We start from the raw sequence: 18384 nt of genomic DNA, 5'->3' as shown, positions 1-18384 counted from the left end.
ACAAATAAAAGCAAACACACTGTAATGGGATGGTAAATATTGTATTTATTCATCTTTAATCTGTTTTGTGACTTTTTTGTGTGGATGGTCTTTCAATGTGCCCCTTGGTGCTCCTACTGACTACATTCCTTGGACATGAGAGAGGATTCATAATATTTTTAAATTAATGAGTGTTTTAACAGTTTTGTAGCTACAACAGCACAATTTCAAAGATATGCAAATTAGCTGTATTGAAAGGTTTCTTTTTCACAGACATAGTCAGTGTTTTCTGCTTTAGTTAATATAATGGTTGGTGTTCAGGGGTTTTTTTTGTTAGAAATCTTTTTTCCTTACATCACTGTCTCTAATTTTATTTAAAGTTTATTTTTTTTTGCTGAGTTTTTTTATTTTTCCCAAAATAAGATGGATGCAATATTTTAAAAAGTAAAAATCAGAAGGGGAATGATGTGGGAGGAAACTGTACTGTCTTGTGTGATGGGGAATGAAGCAAATGATTTCTCTGGAAATGGGAGTGGACAAACACGTGTGATGAGGAATTCCAAATTCAGAACAGCAAAGAAGACAATTCCCCTGCTTTTCGCCTCTAGTGGGATTAAGTTCTTAAAAAGAAAGTCTTAGTGATAAGTCAACAAGTTTTATAATCTCTTGATGTCAGCCAAGAGTCCATCCCTAACAATGAGAAGAAACAATGAGAAGAAACTTCTAGAACATGGCCATACAGCCCGAAAAACCTACAACAACCCAATGAGAAGAAATTATGCAGCCTTCTTAATCTCACCTGCATAACCTTACAAGATGGAACCAAGGAACAGAGGTGTTACAAGATTCCCTTTGTACACAGTGAGACTATGTCATCAAAGTGGGTTAGAAATTCATATCTTGGCCATCTCACATTGCCGTGGGTAGAATATGCCCATGTTTATGAAGATGAACTATAACTCCATCTTAGAATCAGAATCATAGAATCATTGAGTTGGAATTGGCTACATGGGACAATGAAGGTTCTCCAGTTAAAGAAACCCCAGCAGGTAGCTGTCCAGCTTCTTCTGGAAGGCGTGCAGATAAGAAGATGCCATACTCTCTGTAGGCAATTGATTCCATTGCTGAACTGTGCTTACATCAAGATGTTCTTCTAATCTTCAGTCAAAATATATCCTCATAATAAGTGGACAAATTGGAGTATAATTAAATTACAGTGATGCAAGCACGATGTAAGTAGTGATTTACTGTCATTTGTGCTTCCAAAAAGACTCCCCAAAGCAGAAACTGTTGCATCCACTCATGTGTGGTGAACCATTAAAAAAAGCATTCAGTTACAAAACCAAACACAAAAGTTAAAACACAATCTATTCCAGAAGACAGGATCACATTGCAGAGCACAAAAAGGTAAATTAAGCAGTGGCAAAATGCTGTTAGGTACTACAAATACGAATCAACTGTTAACAAGATTAAAATTAACATAATTTTCTTTTCAGCCAGCCAAACCACCTCTGGTGTATAAAACATAAGTGGAAAGTTCCAAAGTGTGGCTTAAAACCGTGGTTCTCAACCCCAGATGTTTTGGCCTTCAACTCCTAGAAATTCCAATAGCTGGTAAACTGGCTGAGATTTCTGGAAGTTGTTGGTCAAAACATCTGGGGACCCACAGGTTAAGAGCCATTAGCTTAAAGGGAAAGAACATCCATGAGCTTTGAAAAAGGATACAACTACATCCTAGAAGAAAAGAACAACTCTGCAAAAGCGACAAAGATGTAAGTTAACTTACAATTGTAGTTGGAGACTAGGAACACAAGACATAACTGAGTCAATGAAAGGTCTTTGATCCCTGGCCAACCCATGGCATTTTCACTGTTTGCGTGAATGTTAGCACTTCTAAGTATTACGTTATTCACCTGTTTGGCTCCTGGTGAGTTTCTCTATAATTTGGCCAGTCTCACTGGAAATTGCCAGAAAGAGAGACAGAGAAAGAAAAATCCTTAAATTGTAGAGAGTGAGCTTTTCCCAATGTATTTTCAGATTGAGGTAATGTGTTCCTCCATAACAAGATGAGTTTATACAAGAAATCACAGGCTTTAAAAAGAAAAGCTGGAATTAAAGTACAGTTTCCACTACAGATAAAAGGTAAAGCCCTATCATTATTAAGCTCATAGCAAAAGCATTTAAGACTCAGGAAGTAAAACTTCCCCGAGGATTTTTTTCTATGCAACATTATTAACTGTGATCTGACAAAAGGCAAATAAGCATAATTGTAAGAAGAACTTTATACTAAAAAGACAGAAGTAATACTCCATTTCATCCCCATTTCCCTCCAAAATAAACATCTGGAAAAATGGTGTGCTGGGGGATAGGATATGCTGCAAGACAGGTACGTATGATACTGCCTTAAACCACAGAATCAGACAGTTAACTCATTTAGATCTAGATTCTACAATACTAGACCTACATAAGGTACAAGCTCTGACCTCTGTCTCCTCAAGAGGGGAAGGAATCACTCATATTAAGAGAGATGGTCAATTTAATAGTACTATCAAAGTCTTGAAGTTTGAACTGTGCTTTGAAAAATATATTCAGGTCTCCTTGTCAACATTTACATATTAGTTGCTCTATGAATTCTTTGGGGCCTGGTGAATTATTCATTGCTTTATGAAAATTACAGTAACCAATATTAATATGCCTTTTATGAACAGCAATATTTCCCTGTTAAATTGCAGGAGGCCTAGCATAAGAACTCCAGCATTTCTACATGACAGTGTGATTGCTTATTAAATTTGCCATGCCATTGCTGTGCATATTTCATACTGGGTCATATGAGAAATCTCGAATACCATTTAAGATACCAAATATATTATTGGGTTCACAACTTCTCTTGAAAAAGATTTCATTTTTTGTAGATTTGGACATTTGTCTTGCTCATCTCTGAATGTATATGTCATGTTTACTGTTTTTTTCTATAACAAAATGTTAAACTTTATGTATGCATATCATTCCAGTCAACCAAAGCTTTGGCATAAAATTCTGATATGCTCCTAAATTAAAAAAAAAAAGCAGCAGCAGCAGCAAGAGAGAGAGAGAGAGAGAGATGGTCAATTTGTGATTTTAATGTGTCACAAGAAATGAAAGGGAGCAGACAATCCCCCTACTAAAACAGCTCCACTGGCTGCCGATAAGCTTCCGGTCCCAATTCAAGATGCAGGTTATCACCTACAAAGCCATAAATGGTTCAGGTCCTACCTATCTTCACTTGCATGGGCTTTAAGATCTGCTGGGGAGGCCCTTCTCTCACTGCCACCTCCGTCACAAGCATGTCTAGCGAGGACGAGGGAGCGGGCCTTCTTGATGGTGGCCCCCCAGCTCTGGAACTCTCTCCCCAAGGAGATTTGATTAGGTCCCACCCTGTCCACCTTCCGTAAACACCTGAAAACTTGGATGTTTCAATGTGCCTTTGATTAATTCGTTCATCTATTGACTAGGCCTCCCCAGCCCTGATTTATTGTCTGTCTCTGTAGCAATTTATTACTAGTCCTGCCCATACAGCTGTATTGCACTAGCCCTCACCCCGCCCTCCTAGATCTGAACATGCCCACTGTTCTCGGCTTCTGGTTGATGCTTATTGGTGTTCTTATATTTTTATGATGTCTGTTGCTCCGTTTTATTATTTTAATTTTTGAAATGCAATGCATTTTATTGTGTTATTTCTTACTTCTGTTTTTGCTGGGCTTGGTCCTCATGTAAGCTGCCCCGAGTCCCTTTGGGGAGATGGGTGTGGAATATAAGAATAAAGTTGTTGTTTATGCAGTATATTTGGAAAGAGGCAAGAGGACCCATTGGATTTATCATGGCATGAATTTGGGTTTAGATTTGCACCCCACACCATGGCTGCACTCTCTGGCAAGGGTGGTGAGCTCAATGTCATATTCCTCTCCTCTCCTCTTGCTGGTCTCATGAATACTGCCAATATTAGAATGAGACATCTCCTACAACCACTAGCTTGGATACAACTCCATGGCTGACTAGGAGCAGCAGTGGCAACATGAAGTGTAAGCAGACAGTCCAGCTAATGCGGTCTTGGTCTAGTTAGATTATTTATTTATTTATTTATTTATTATTCAAACTTATATGCTGCCGCTCCCCTAGGACTCAGAGCGGCTTACAAAAACAGAACTGGAATCTAACACAAATTAAAACAACATATCAAAGGTCAAAAACCTGTCGAAACAAATATGGAGGTGCCAGCACAAATAATGGAGGCGCCAGCACAACACTGAAATGTGTTCTGACAGATCCAGGGCCAGTCCAGACCATTTATGACCAGGTTTTTATCAACCAGCGTAGACTTATCCCAAGACAGCAATGAAACCTTCCAAGATTTTCCCCTGAAGGACTAATAGTCTTCAAAGCTGTCCAAGATCAACTGCCAGGTGAAGTTGTGCCAGGATACAATCAGGTCCTCCTCCACTCTCAAGTCTTTACTTGGTAAATCTTGAGAAGGAACCACTCTCCACTGCTTTAGTACCTCAATAGGGACCCCTCTCCTTGAGAAATCATTTACCTCTTGTGTAGGTTTCTAGCTCTCCCTTATTCTTCTGCCTTTGTCTCCTTCTGTAGTCATCTTCTAAGACTGGGACAAATTCAACACCCCTACACATGCTGATTGCCTCTGAACTTCTCCTGGCTACAACCTGTGTTGTCCCACCACCACTACCATCCCAGCTGCCGAGTCTCCATCCTCTTTCTGTTGGTGGATGGCTGACCAACTGTGGATGTGCCAATGTTCTTCTCATCACTCCTGTAGAAGCAGTGAGAAAGGTGAATGGTGTGATAGCAGTCCATACCTCCTCATGACAAGATAACTTGAAAGCCACGCAGTGAGCTCTGCCACAGGAAATGAACACTGTTCAGCAGGAGCATCTAGAACCAGTTGACCAAATACTACCAACTGGAATCCCAAAAAGACAAGAACCAGACAGAGAGCTATAATTTTTGGCTTGGTACCCATCATTTCCCCCATCCTACTTTATCTCATTTTATTATCTCTGTGCTTATCACACTGCTGCTTTCAGAAGTCTTTGAAGAGTCAGAGAGAAAAAGAGGGTAAGCTGAATATAGTGACATTCCTAGATCAAAAGAAAACTTTTCCAAACAAAATGTCTCTCTCACTAATCATTTGCCAGGTACATTTCAAGGTCAGGCACACAGAAATACAATACTGGATTTGTGTATATAGATTTTGACTTTTTTTGGCACATTGAGTAAGTGAAATGGATTGTTGATTAACTATACTATACAAGCTTTGGAAAAGAAAACTCCAGTTTAAGCTCTCCCTGGTGCTCACATATTTCATCCACAGAAAAAGAGTTGGGCTAGATTAGACTAAAGCTTTCCAATGATGTATCTACATTATGGAATTAATGTAGTTTCACACCACTTTTAACTGCATTGGCTCAAAACTATGGGATTATGGGAATTGTACTGACATGAATTGACAGAGAAGGCTCATGAGCTTGTAGAATGACAAAACCCAGGATTCCATAGCATTAAGCTATGGAAGTAAACGTTAATGTCAAACTGCATTGATTTGACAGTATAGATGCTACTCTAGACAAGCATTCTGATCATGACCAGATGACTATGAGGAGCTTCAAAACAGGAGGCCTGAGAGCAATAGTATCCTTCAGCTTGAGCTCCCTAGGAAGTTGTATCAAGAGGCACAATATTTATGATACAGAAGTAACAGTGATTACAGCCACTACCAGTTTTGTCTGCTCTAAGTTTCCTAATCCTCCTTAAATACTAGGTGTGTTGTGGGGGAATCATTGTAAAGATCAGCTTCTGAAGATCTCTGCATTTGTACCAACTAAGCAGTGAATGATCAGAGTTCTGAATCTGAATTTAACTCCACCATAAGGATGTGATTGATGCTATCCAAGATGACCTCATTGACCATCTCGTATTAGATGTGTTTTCCTAACTCACATAGAAAATTTGTTATGATATCACAGCCAGCAATGTAAAAAATGATCAACACTTGCAAGACAAGCTGCATGAAATGTGTTAACTGTCCTTTCTGAATCATAATCCTTTTTATTATGCAGCTTCTCCTCCTTGTGGGGGTTGGTAAATGTAAATAAACAGAAGCATTACCGCGGTTTTTGAACCAAGAACTATCCTGCAGTATAATAAAGTGTCACTTGGGCTTGTGTAACAAGTATATTTACTTCAGTTCAAAAGGTCAAACAGGGCAACAATATATACAGCAGTCTCTCTGAATTCACACAAATAACAAAGGGAAATAAACCGTCCTTTTAAATAGTCTTTAAAATATGCTTAATGCCTTTAAAAAGATCAGGTTTCAGAGAGCTTGCAGTCATTTCTTTCCTGGCTGTTTCCAGTCAGCACACTCTTCACTCTCCAAAGTTAAAAGTGGCAGTTAGAACTGTTTGTCTCAGCAGCAAGCCAGAGACAGCAGCCAATCAGAACTCTGGCCCCTGGCATACTCAGCCAATCAGCTGCCGACACATGTCTTTCCAGTTAACCCATTACATCATGTTGTCTCTTTTCAAATCCTCACACCCCTCTCTTTTTTTTAAAGATAGCATACAAGTCAACATATCCCTCCTGCTCATTGGGCTTCTGACCTCCTTTATTAACTTTTTTACATAATTCGTAGGAAGAAGAGAAGGCATGATATAGCACTCCAATTGTGAGTAATCTACCCTTTTACAGAAAACTTGACCACTTATCTACATTTTGAAAAAATGGAACCAGCTAGCTCAGATTAACCTTCTCAGCCATCAATCTTCTCATCAAAGATCATTGGGTGCTGTTTTAAGTTTAAATAATTGTTTTATATGCTGTGGTTTTATCTCTTATTGTATTGCATGTTTTTTTCTTGTGTTGTTCCAAGCACATTGTGCCATATGTATGCCTCTCAGAGTCCCTTTGGGGAGATGGAGGTGGGGTAGAAAAATAAAATAATCATAATCATAATCATCATCATCATCATCATCAAGATGACATGTTAACCCACAAAGAGGTACACTTTACATTCTTCAGTCTGCACAGGAGACAAAAGACATCACCACGTTTTCAACAAACCAGTAGGAAATGTAGAGTATAAACATGAACAATATAATCTATTACTAAATTCATTCGGAGAACAGTATGGTAGCGAGTATGATAAAAAGAATGGAAAATACAGGTGCGCAATCCATCCCATGCAAATCTGCAATTTCTCATCACTTTAAAAACTTATCTTTCATTGAAAACATTGAGATTAAAGCAATGCCAGTAATGCCAGCACCAGCTTTAAGCAGTCGCTGTACTTCTCTAGAGATCACATCACTTGATATTGATACTTATGGCTGGTTAATACTTGACAGTGAAAGTCTAATGTGTGCTGGAGTTATTGTATGTGAACCTTTTTTTGGCAAAAGAAAACCTGGCCGCAGTTGAAGGGCTGCAGTTGGCTTTCATGAACGAAGGCTTTATTTTAGGCAAGAAAGCACACTGCTTTAACTTGGATTTTTGTGTGAAATTTTGCACCACACTATATACCTAGAAAAGAAAACTGTTCCTAGTTACCTCATAGAATAAATTCTTTGCAAGCATGTGCAGTAATAAAAGAGGTTTGTTCCTTTCTTCCTGTAGCTAAATAAATATCCCAAAAAGTGGAATTTCCTTCCTTGAGACTCACTAATAACATTCTGGCAAAATGACAATGCGAATCCAGTCCTCAAAAACGCAGCACTGCGAGGCCTGTTTCTTCAGAAGAGATAATGTCCACGGACAACTTAAAAGAGTGCAAAAAACGAATAACTGCAGCCTAATGAAGCACTATGCCATAATTGTATGGAAAACAAGTCCTAACAGACAAAATGCTTAGCATAATCACTATGCAGTACAGAGCCTACAATTAAAACAAACTCACAACTACGGCTTGAATCTTAAGATGTTAGCTTAAGGAAGTTCGTGGAAATAACAGAAAGTTTTCTGTCTTCTTCTTTATCCTGCAACTGTCTGCAACCCACCTAAAAACATTTTTAAAGAATTTGGGAGTTCACCTATGGCAGTGGTTCTCAACCTGTGGGTCCCCAGATGTTTTGACCTTCAACTCCCAGAAATCCTAACAGCTAGTAAACTGGCTGGGATTTCTGGGAATTGTAGGCCAAAACACCTGGGGACTCACAGGTTGAGAACCAGTGGCCTATAGGATGGGAGATGCGAAGGTTACTGGGGAAAACAGAGAAAGCATTCATTTTGTGATGTCCCTTAAATTAAATGTATTTTGAAATCCAAATATTTAAAAAAACTCCTCCGAAATAATCTGTTTTCTTATAAGAAGCACTGCTTGAATATAAATGAACAAGTTCTGTGTTAGAATAATATCATACGAAAGCCGACTGGCACAACCTGGGAATCACAACCAGACACAGTGATGACATCTGCCCTTGTGCTGTGCTACTGTGCTACTGAATACACATGCTCAGGGTGAAATACATCTCACCACGTTAAAACAGTGGATGAGACATGCTGCATTATTTCAGCATGTCTATGTCCCACACCACTGGAGAAATTATACTGTTTAGCTGGTATTGCCTCACCTTATATCCATCAGGAAGTAGCAACCTGTAATGAAAGGACATCTACGGCCCATCCTCTGTTTGAATATCAGACAGCAAACCAATGCCTTAAATTAATAAATAGCTTCCAGAGACCTACAGAGATACTTGCAGGAACACTTCAACATGCAAGAGTCCAAAAGTGGCAGGTTAAAACTCAGAATCAGTGGCTGAGATGAGATTAGAGTCTTCCTCCTGCGCACACAGAAGACTGGGCGACTTGGAAGGTGCTGAACAGACTGTGCTCTGGCACCATGAGATGCAGAGCTAACCTTCAGAAATGGGGCTACAAAATGGAGTCCATGACATCCAAGTGTGGAGAAGAGCAAACCACAGACCACCTAATTCAAATGCAGTCTGAGCCCTGCCACATGCACAATGGAGGACCTTCTTATAGCAACACCAGAGGCCCTCCAAGTGGCCAGCTTCTGGTCAAAGAACATTTAGTATAATGCCAAGTTTTTAACGTTGTTTGTGGTTTTCTATACATTATAACTGTATTCTCAATTTGCTTCTGATATGATAAATAACATAAATCTGTTTTCTTGCACAAATTTTAGTTTTGTGTGTGTGTGTGTGTCTATACCGGGATTGTGGCACGGGGATTATGGCGCAGCTGGCTGAGTGTCAGCTGCATTAAGATCACTCTGACCAAAAGGTCATGAGTTCGAAGCCAGTCCGGGCTGGAGTGGGTGTCCAGCCATTGTGTAGCCTGTTGTTGACCTTTGCAACCCGAAAGACAGTTGCATCTGTCAAGTAGGAAAATAAGGTACCACCTTGTGTGGGAGGCTAAATTAACAAATTTATGAGGCCATAAAGAAAACTCCGGGATGTGGAATGCGGAAGAACTTCATCGGTGTATTGTCGAAGGCTTTCATGGCCGGAATGACTAGGTTCTTGTGGGTTTTTTCGGGCTATATAGCCATGTTCTAGAGGCATTTCTCCTGACGTTTCGCCTGCATCTAGGGCAAGCATCCTCAGAGGTAGTGCTTGCCATAGATGCAGGCGAAACGTCAGGAGAAATGCCTCTAGAACATGGCCATATAGCCCGAAAAAACCCACAAGAACTTCATCGGTGTCACTGATGGACGATGAAAGCAGCAGCTCCCCTGGCGGCCAGAAAAAAGTTAAATAGCCTCTGTGTATTGTCTGTATTCGTTGTCTGTCAAACTGGCATTGAATGTTTGCCATATATGTGTATACTGTAATCCGCCCTGAGTCCCCTGCGGGGTGAGAAGGGCGGAATATAAAAACTGTAAATAAGATATTTTGTTACATCTTTATGATGTTCTTTTGTTAGACCTGACTTGTTCCTTATGTTTTCTTTTCCTTTTGCAAGAAGGAGTTTGTACAGTAGGAATATCTGCTTTTTCAAGACCCACTAAGATGGGTCTTGTAAAATGAATGGTATGGAACAATTTAGTTTTTGTGCTTATTCTAAGAATAACAACAAATGGTGTCTAATAATACACTCTGAATTTCCTCTCACAGTGTTTTCTTACTGTGAAGCAAGTTGTTGTTGTTGTTGTTGTTGTTGTCATAAAAAAATTCTTGAGAACATTGTGCCCAGCAATGCATTAGCAGCCTTTAGAGTCCTGTATCTACTACACATTTCTATAGTTAAGCACTGATGAGTGAAAGATTGCCACAAGATATCATTCCTAGGAGAAAAAATTAGCAGGGATTTAATTTAATTTCAGCAAGGGGGAAAATGAGGGAAGTGGAAGTGAAGGAAGAATGTGCGGACTCAGCTCCAGCTCAGGAGAACTGCATAAAAGCCCTTTCCACGGTTGCGCCTGGGATCACATAGACAATGGACAATATTCCAGCTGGGCTCACTTCGCAAGCCTGTTGGTGGTGCTATTCAGTTCAATTATTGTACAGACCTTTTATTGTTTGAGGAAGAAAAATCACCTTCTAATTGGGAGGAAGTGGCTTCTGAACCATACCCCACCCAGAGCATGAAGTTTGTTAAATAGCTCCAGCCTTACATCAGTCCTTCAGCAGCCTTTTCATACTGCTGCTTCTCAAACAAGTCTCTTGTGCAACATTATAGAAAGAATCTCAACCATCAGGTCCAGCAAATCAGAAAGACGCTTCATTATTTGAGGAAATGAAAAACTCATAGAAATTCATGTTTACCAATAAAGAAGATGAATGGAAATAGAAGCAAATGACTCTTTGAGGTTTGTTTAAGGGTTATGGATGAATCTATCCCTTGCAGCGAACCTGAGAAGTGTTGATGTATCAATAAATCATATCAGTAGCTCTTCCGGTGACATCTCACTGCTGCAACACCTTTTTGCATGCCATTCTCAACTAGATACCCTCATTGAATGCTGACCTTATGCCTTTAGAAGAGGGAAATACTATACATTTATCTCTGGCCATCCCTGAAATATAGACACACCTTCCAGCTCCTAAATGCTTGAGTAACTCTGTTAAGTAAAGGTAAAGGTTTTCAACTGACATTAAGTCCAGTTGTGTCCGACTCTGGGGGATGGTGCTCATCTCCATTTCTAAGCGGAAGAGCCAGAATTGTCCATAGACACCTCCAAGGTCATGTGGCCAGCATAACTGCATGGAGCACTGGTACCTTACCACTGGAGCAGTGCCTACTGGCCTACTCACATTTGCATGTTTTCAAACTGCTAGGGTGGTAGAAGCTGGGACTAACAGTAGGAGCTCATGCCACTCCCTGGATTCGAAACTGCGACCTTTTGGTCATCAAGTTCAGCAGCTCAGCGCTTTAACCCACTGTGCCACCGGGGAAATACTATACGTTTATCTCTGGCCATCCCTGAAATTTAATTTAATTTCACCTTCCAGTTCCTCAACACTTGAGTAACTCTGCTAATGGCACTTAAATAAAGTCATTACATGGTATGGAAGTACAGTGTTTCCTCACTTATCGCGGGGGTTACGGCCAGGACCACCCGCAATAAGTGAAAATCCGCGAAGTAGGGACGCCATATTAATTGTAATATTTATACATTATTTTAGCATATGAAGCGCGCATGGGCAGACTAGCCCTTGCACTTCCTTACCCACCTCCGGAGCCCCCCCCCCCCCCCGTGGTCCGTGGAGGCCAGGGAGGCAGGCCTGGATGTTGTTGGGGTAGCATTGGGGCCTCCAATGGGCTGGATCTCTGCCTGGAACAAGGAGGACAAAGCACGTCCGCTCGCAGGAAAGGGGGAAAGAAAACTATGGATTCATATTAAAAAGAGAATACAGTTGGCTGCTGAGTACATGAAAATCCCATTGCCTGACTTTTTGTGATCTTTGCCAACCTTCCTCACAATACTTTCAAGTTCCTATTAAATGGCAATTACTGGTCTATTCAGCAAATGATCTCCAACTAGACCAGTAACAAGAACTTTATTACAATCTCTTCATTGTCACATTGAAGTGGCTGTTGTAAACTTTTCTAATTACATATGCAATTAAACAATATTCCCTTTCTTTCTTTTTGTCTTTCCAAAATAAGCATATCTTCCTGTGTGAGCATACACTTTTACAACAAATTGTTACAGTAATTCCAAGATACGAAGGAAAGATAGTTCAGCTGCAGAAAGATTTCACCCTGGGGACTGCACATTACTCAGGCCTTTCATTCACAGAAACATGATTGATTCACCAATTACTATTTAAAGACCATCTTCTCCAGGTACAGTTACCCAACTTTCACTTTAATATCCATTTGTAGTACAAATTAATTGAAGTAATCAAGGAAAAAAACTATACACGTAGTTTTTTTCAAAGCTGACATTAATTTTACAAAAACTATAAAAGAGTGACTGAATTTCATGTGTTTTTAACATCTATTTAAAAGACTTGAATGATTTACATTCGTTTGGGTTCAGATGTAATATCAAATCGTGATTTAGCGTTATATGAACGCCCTTCAGGGTTGCATACTGCCCCTTCCTTGTTTCTTGATTTAAGGCTTTGGCATGCTTGCTGATATCCGAACAGAGGATGGGCCGGAGATGTCACTGCCTTGGTCCTTTCATTGCTGGCTGCTACTTCCCAACGGATGTCAGGTGGCACGATACCAGCGAAACAGTGTAATTTCTCCAGTGGTGTGGGGCGTAGACATCCTGTGATAACGTAGCATGTCTCATTAAGAGCTACATCCACTGTTTTAATGTGATGAGATGTGTCCCACACTGGGCATGTGTATTCAGCAGCAGAGTAGCAAAGCGCAAGGGCAGATGTCTTCACTGTGTCTGGTTGTGATCCCCAGGTTGTGCTGTCAGCTTTCGTATGATATTATTTCTAGCATCCACTTTTTGCTTGATATTCAAGCAGTGCTTCTTATAAGTCAGAGCATGGTCCAGAGAGACTCCCAGGTATTTTGGTGTGCTATTCCAGTGGTATTCCTTCCCAGGTAATCCTTACAGCTTGAGATGCCTGTCTGTTCTTAAGGTGAAAAGCACATGTCTGCATTTTAGATGGGTTAGGAATCAGCTGGCTTTCCCTGTAATAGGCAGTAAGAGCACCTAAAGCTTTGGAGAGCTTCTGTTCAACCATTTCTAAAATCTACAGAGATACTTGCAGGAACACCTCAGTAAGCAAGAGTCCAAAAGTGGCAGACTGAAACCCAGACCCTCAATCCATGGCTGATACCAAATGAGAGACTCCCTCCTGGGCACACAGAAGACTGGGAAACTTGAAAGGCACTGAACAGATTCCGCTCTGGCACCATGAGATGCAGAGCCAACCTTAAGAAATGGGGCTACAAAGTGGAGTCTATGACATGCGAGTGTAGAGAAGAGCAAACCACAAACCACCTATTACAATGAAGTCTAAGCCCTGCCACATGCACAATGGGGAAGCCTTGCCTCTGTCTATGTAATGTCTGTCTTTGTTCATTGTATTACGGCATTGAATGTTTCCCATATACGTAGTCTGTAATTCGCTCTGAGTTCCCTCGGGGAGATAGAGCAAAATATTAATAAAGTATAATAATAATAATAATAATCCTTTATAAACCAAAAGTGATGGTTCACAAGACAGAACCGGAAATGTAATTTTGGACACCAGGGAAAGCCTCAGTATATTTCTATCCCAGGATAAACAGTACTTTTTTCAGTTTACTATCACCAACATAGGGAAGTAGATTGTTATTTTTAAAAACAAAACTTTATTTCAAAATGAAACAGAATCTTGTGTGGCATCAGTAATATAAGGTAGTAGAGGACTGCTGCCAATACCCATATTGAGCAATATTTCTCCTTTGTGTAGCAATGAGATCTGCTAGCTGCAAAAATGCTGCACAAGGGGCAAATATACCCAGATATTGGAATTCCTCTGTATTTATGTGTTTGCTATGTTGCCTAAATCCATGCTTACTTAGATTTATGTCCAGTTGCTGAGTTATATTTATGCAAATGTATATAGAACTGAACATTTAGGAATGAATGCACCAAACATAAGTGGAAAACTTATAACTTCCATAGCTTCTTTCAAAAAATCTATAACAACAACAACAACACTTTATTTTTAACCTGCCCTCTTTCCCCGGAGGGACTCAGTTTAAAAGAGAGAGATAAATGAATTCTTAGGTTAAAATTAACATTTAATATCTATTTACCAGGGCACTTTACAAGTGAGAAATTTTGCAATAAATAAATAAATAAATAAATCAAAATCTGCACTCAGAAAAAAAGAGGCACAGGACAATCTAGACACCTGACATACATATGTTCATCCTCAAGGTACAAGTTCAAAACTGCAACCCAATAATGGTTAAAAATAAAATTAAACAGGAGAACTGACACTTCGCTGCCCTTTGGGATAATTCTCACAGTGACTCCAGATCAAGATTTAGGGAGACTCGAGGAATGCATACAATAAATCAAGAAAATTGCATGTTACTTGAACAGTTGACCTCATATTCCAAGGGGAAAGACTTCACCTTGCCAAGTAATTCAACATAATACAGGCATTAGAAACTAAAAAAAAGTTCTAGACAGCAAAAAAAAAAAAAGATATCCATGACACATACATCAGTTCTTGTATAATTTATTTAAATTCAAATCAAATTAAACTCCCCCCTCTCTCTATATATATGTGTGTGTATACACACATGCACAACTCAGATACTCAAATGGGACTTATCCAGATAATTGTATACAATTATACCCTCAGCTTTGTTCAAAGAAAAAAAATCCTTTACTCCAAAGATTTAACCAGCATTTCATGCTGCCTATTCCCATTGATGTAGATTGGGAATAAAGGCAGGAATACTCATTAGACAACACTATGAATTGGGTTGTTGTAGGTTTTTTCGGGCTATATGGCCATGTTCTAGAGGCATTTAGACATGCCTCTAGTGATTCTGGGCATGAAAGCCTTCGACAACACTACGAAGTACACAAATCACACCTGATATTATTAACATATATTATCATCAAGAATGTGACTATTGATGACCCATAAAATAACTTCCCAGGCATCAACATTACTAGACAAACAGTGAAAATTCAGTTTAGAAAATAGACAAATCTCTCATTTACAGGAGACTCCACAAGATCCAGGTAAACATCCTGTGAAAGTAATCACTTTCCCAATGTTTCCCTGGTATTTAAAATAGATTAATTAATTCTATCCTTATCACTTCCCTGTAGGAGCCCCAGTAGTGCAATGGGTTAAACCTTTGTGCCAGCAGGACTGCTGACCAAAAGGTCAGCGGATCGAATCTGGGGAGTGGGGTGAGCTTCCTTCTGTCAGCTCCAGCTTCTCATGCAGGGACTTGAGAGAAGCCTCCCACAGGATGATAACACATCCGGGCGTCCCCTGGGCAATGTCTTTGCAGATGGCCAATTCTCTCACACTAGAAGCGACTTGCAGTTTTTCAAGTCGCTCCTGACATGGAAAAAAAAATCCTTGTATACAAATCTGTTTTCTGAAGCCTTATTGATATGCATCTTCCAAACTTATGGCAATCCTAAGGTGACTGTCAGAGGACTTTTCCATACTAAAGAATAAAAGAGTAGAAAGGCAATGTGAAACTCAAACCTGGAGGCAATAGAAAATCACTGAAAATCCAAAACCACAAACCGCAGGCACTTCTTTCATATCTAGTGCCAATCCTTGCAAACAAGCAATATTGAGCATGCTTCTTACTATGCCCAAAATTAGCAATTCAAGATACTGCACATGTGAACTAATTCAATCCACAATATAATGTAAGAAGTGAGAAAATAAGAGGGAATTACACCCCATCAAATATGTCAATCATCCAGAACAAGAGCAGCTGCCTGTCAAAAAGAAGGGTACAACAGGTGACAGGTAAAGCATTTTACCTGTTGAACCTGTCTCCAATTGCACCTCTGGCTAATTCTCCAGGAAAATTCATTTTCTGATGAGCTGGCATTTTAAAAGCTATCAGGAATCAAGCGCTTTTTTTCCAACCAGGGAGGGTGAGCAGGCAGGTATGTCTATCTGCTAAAATAATATTGTTTCATGCAGGAAAAGGAAAAAAGCAAAAGGGATCTGAATAGAGGAGGATATAACCCACATTTTCTGCTTTGAACTGGGATATATGGCAGTGTAGACACAGATAACCCAGTTCAAAGTAGCTATAGTGGGATTTTCTGCCTTGCTATTCCGAGATATAGGGCTGTGTGGAAGGGCCCTGGGTCTACAATGCCAGATAGTCCAGTGCAAAGCAGATAATCTGGATTTTATACAGCTGAGTAGAAAGGGCCTAAGAGTTGGCAAAGGGGCACCAGGTCTCTTTGGCAGAGGAGGCCTTGGGAAAACTATAACTCCCAGGCTTGCACAGCATTGAACTGCAGGGCCCTTCCATGCAGCCATATAATAACCCATAATATCAAGGCAGATAAACCCACAATATCTGTTTTGAACTGGGTTATCGGAGTCCATACAGCCATATATTCCAGTTCAAAGCAGATAATGTGGAGTTTTATTCAGCTGTGTGGAAAGGGCCCTAGCCATTAAAGTGCATTAATTCTACAGTCAGGAGGAGGAGGAGGAGGAGGAGGAGGAGGAGGAAAGGAAGACAGGGAAGGAGAAGAAGAAGTATGGAAGAAGAAAGAAGGAGGAGGAGGAGAAAGAAGAAGGAGAAGGAGAAGAAAGGGAAGGAGGAGAAGAAAAAGAATAAGAAGTGGAAGAAAGGAGGAGGAGGAGGAGGAGGAGGAGGAAGTAAAAGAAGAAGAAGGAAGAAGAAGAAGAAATGGAAGGAGAAGAGGAGGAGAAAAAGAAGACAGGGAAGGAGAAGAAGAAGGATGGAAGAAGAAGAAAGGAGGAGGAAGAGAAGAAGAAAGGAGGAGAAGAAAGGACAGGAGGAGGAGAAGGAGGAGGAGAAGTGGAAGAACAAGAGGAGGAGGAAGAAAGGAGGAGGAGGAGGAGGAGAGGAGAAGAAGAAGGAGAATAAGACAAGGAGGAAGAGGAGTAGAAGGAAGAAGAAGGAGAAGGAGGAGGAGGAGGTGGAGGAGGAAGGAGGAGGAAGGAGGAGGAGGAAGGAGGAGGAAGGAGGAGGAGAAGGAGAATAAGAAAGGGGAGGAGAAGAAGAAGGATGGAAGAAGAAGAAAGGAGGAGAAGAAGAAGTGGAAGAGGAGGAGGAGGAAGAAAGAGAAGGGGGAGAAGGAGAAGAAGAGGAAGCAAGGGAAGGAGAAGAAGGAAGAAAGAAGGAGGAGGAGAAAGGGAGAAGAAGAAGAGGAGGAAGGAGAAGAAGAAGATGATTATGAAGTAGAAGACAAGGAGGAAGAGGAGGAGGAGGAGGAGGAGGAGGAGGAAGGAGGAGGGGAGAAGAAGAGTAAGAGGAAGAAGGGGAAGGAGAAGAAGGAGAAGAGGAAGAAGAAGAGGAAGGAGGGGGAGGAGAAAGGGATGAGGAGGAAAAGGAGAAGAAGAGGAGGAAGATATGGAGGAGGAGGAGGAGAAAGAGAAGCAGACAGAAGAAGAAAGAAGAAGAAAGGGGAGGAGGGGGAGGAAGAAGAAGAAGAGAAGAGGAAAAGGAAGGAGGAGAGAAGAAAGGCAAAGCGGGGACTTTCAATTAAGTCCAAACTGTCCCAGAAGGAGAGCGCCGGGCGCGCGGGGCATCCTGCACGGGCGCATGCCTTGTCCTGCCCTGTCCCGCCTGGGTCTGCTCCTTCCTTCCTTACCGAGGCAGTGGATGCGGAATCCCGGGGGCGGGCGGAGGGCCCTGCGGGTCCATCCCTCGCGCAGGGCGGCCAGGTGCTCCTCGCGCCCTTGGACCAGCAGCACCTGCTCGTCGATCCAGCCCAGGAAGAAGCTCGCGCCCACCGCCGCCGTCACCTCCGCGTTCCAGAAGTGCCGCAGGTTCTCGCGCTTGAAGTCGGCGAAGACCTCGTAGCCGATGCGGCGCCGGGGCAGCCGGCCCTCCTCCTCCGCCTCCTCCTCGCCCTCTCCCTCCCTCCGGCAGGGGCTCAGGAGGATGGCCAGCGAGTGGGGCGCGATCTGGAGGAACTTCTCCCTCCGGCGGGGCATGGCTGAGCCCGGCTTGCGAGGCACTAGAGGAGCCGCCTCCTCCTGGCCATCAAGCGCCGAGGTGGAGATGCCCCCGCGCCCGCCCGCCTGCCCGCCCGCCTGCCCGCCCGCCTGCCCGCCCGCCTGCCCGCCCGCCTGCCCGCCCGCCTGCCTGCCTGCCTCTGGGCGCCCAGGGCTCGCGCGCCCTCGCTCCCTCCCGCCCCACCCACCTCATTAATATTCAGAGACAGGCAGTCCCTGAGTTACAAACACCCCACCTGCAAACGACTCCCAGTCCAGAACGGGGATG

At 41.7% G+C, this 18384-nt stretch overlaps 1 protein-coding gene across 1 annotated transcript in view; it reads right to left on the bottom strand.

Moving 5' to 3' along the window:
* The window catches only part of STOX2 (storkhead box 2), a 151280-nt gene extending 133136 nt beyond the window's left edge, over nt 1-18144 (bottom strand). Inside the window, exon 1 of the mRNA XM_060778648.2 lies at nt 17750-18144. Coding sequence (XP_060634631.2) covers nt 17750-18095 — 346 coding nt within the window. The 5' untranslated portion in view covers nt 18096-18144. The remainder of the gene's footprint in view (nt 1-17749) is intronic.
* Nucleotides 18145-18384: the final 240 nt, after the last annotated feature.

The sequence above is a fragment of the Anolis sagrei genome, chromosome 5, assembly GCF_037176765.1.
Source record: "Anolis sagrei isolate rAnoSag1 chromosome 5, rAnoSag1.mat, whole genome shotgun sequence".
Lineage (NCBI taxonomy): Eukaryota > Metazoa > Chordata > Lepidosauria > Squamata > Dactyloidae > Anolis > Anolis sagrei.
Note: the sequence above shows the minus strand (reverse complement) of the source record. Positions and strands in the feature narration are given on the sequence as shown.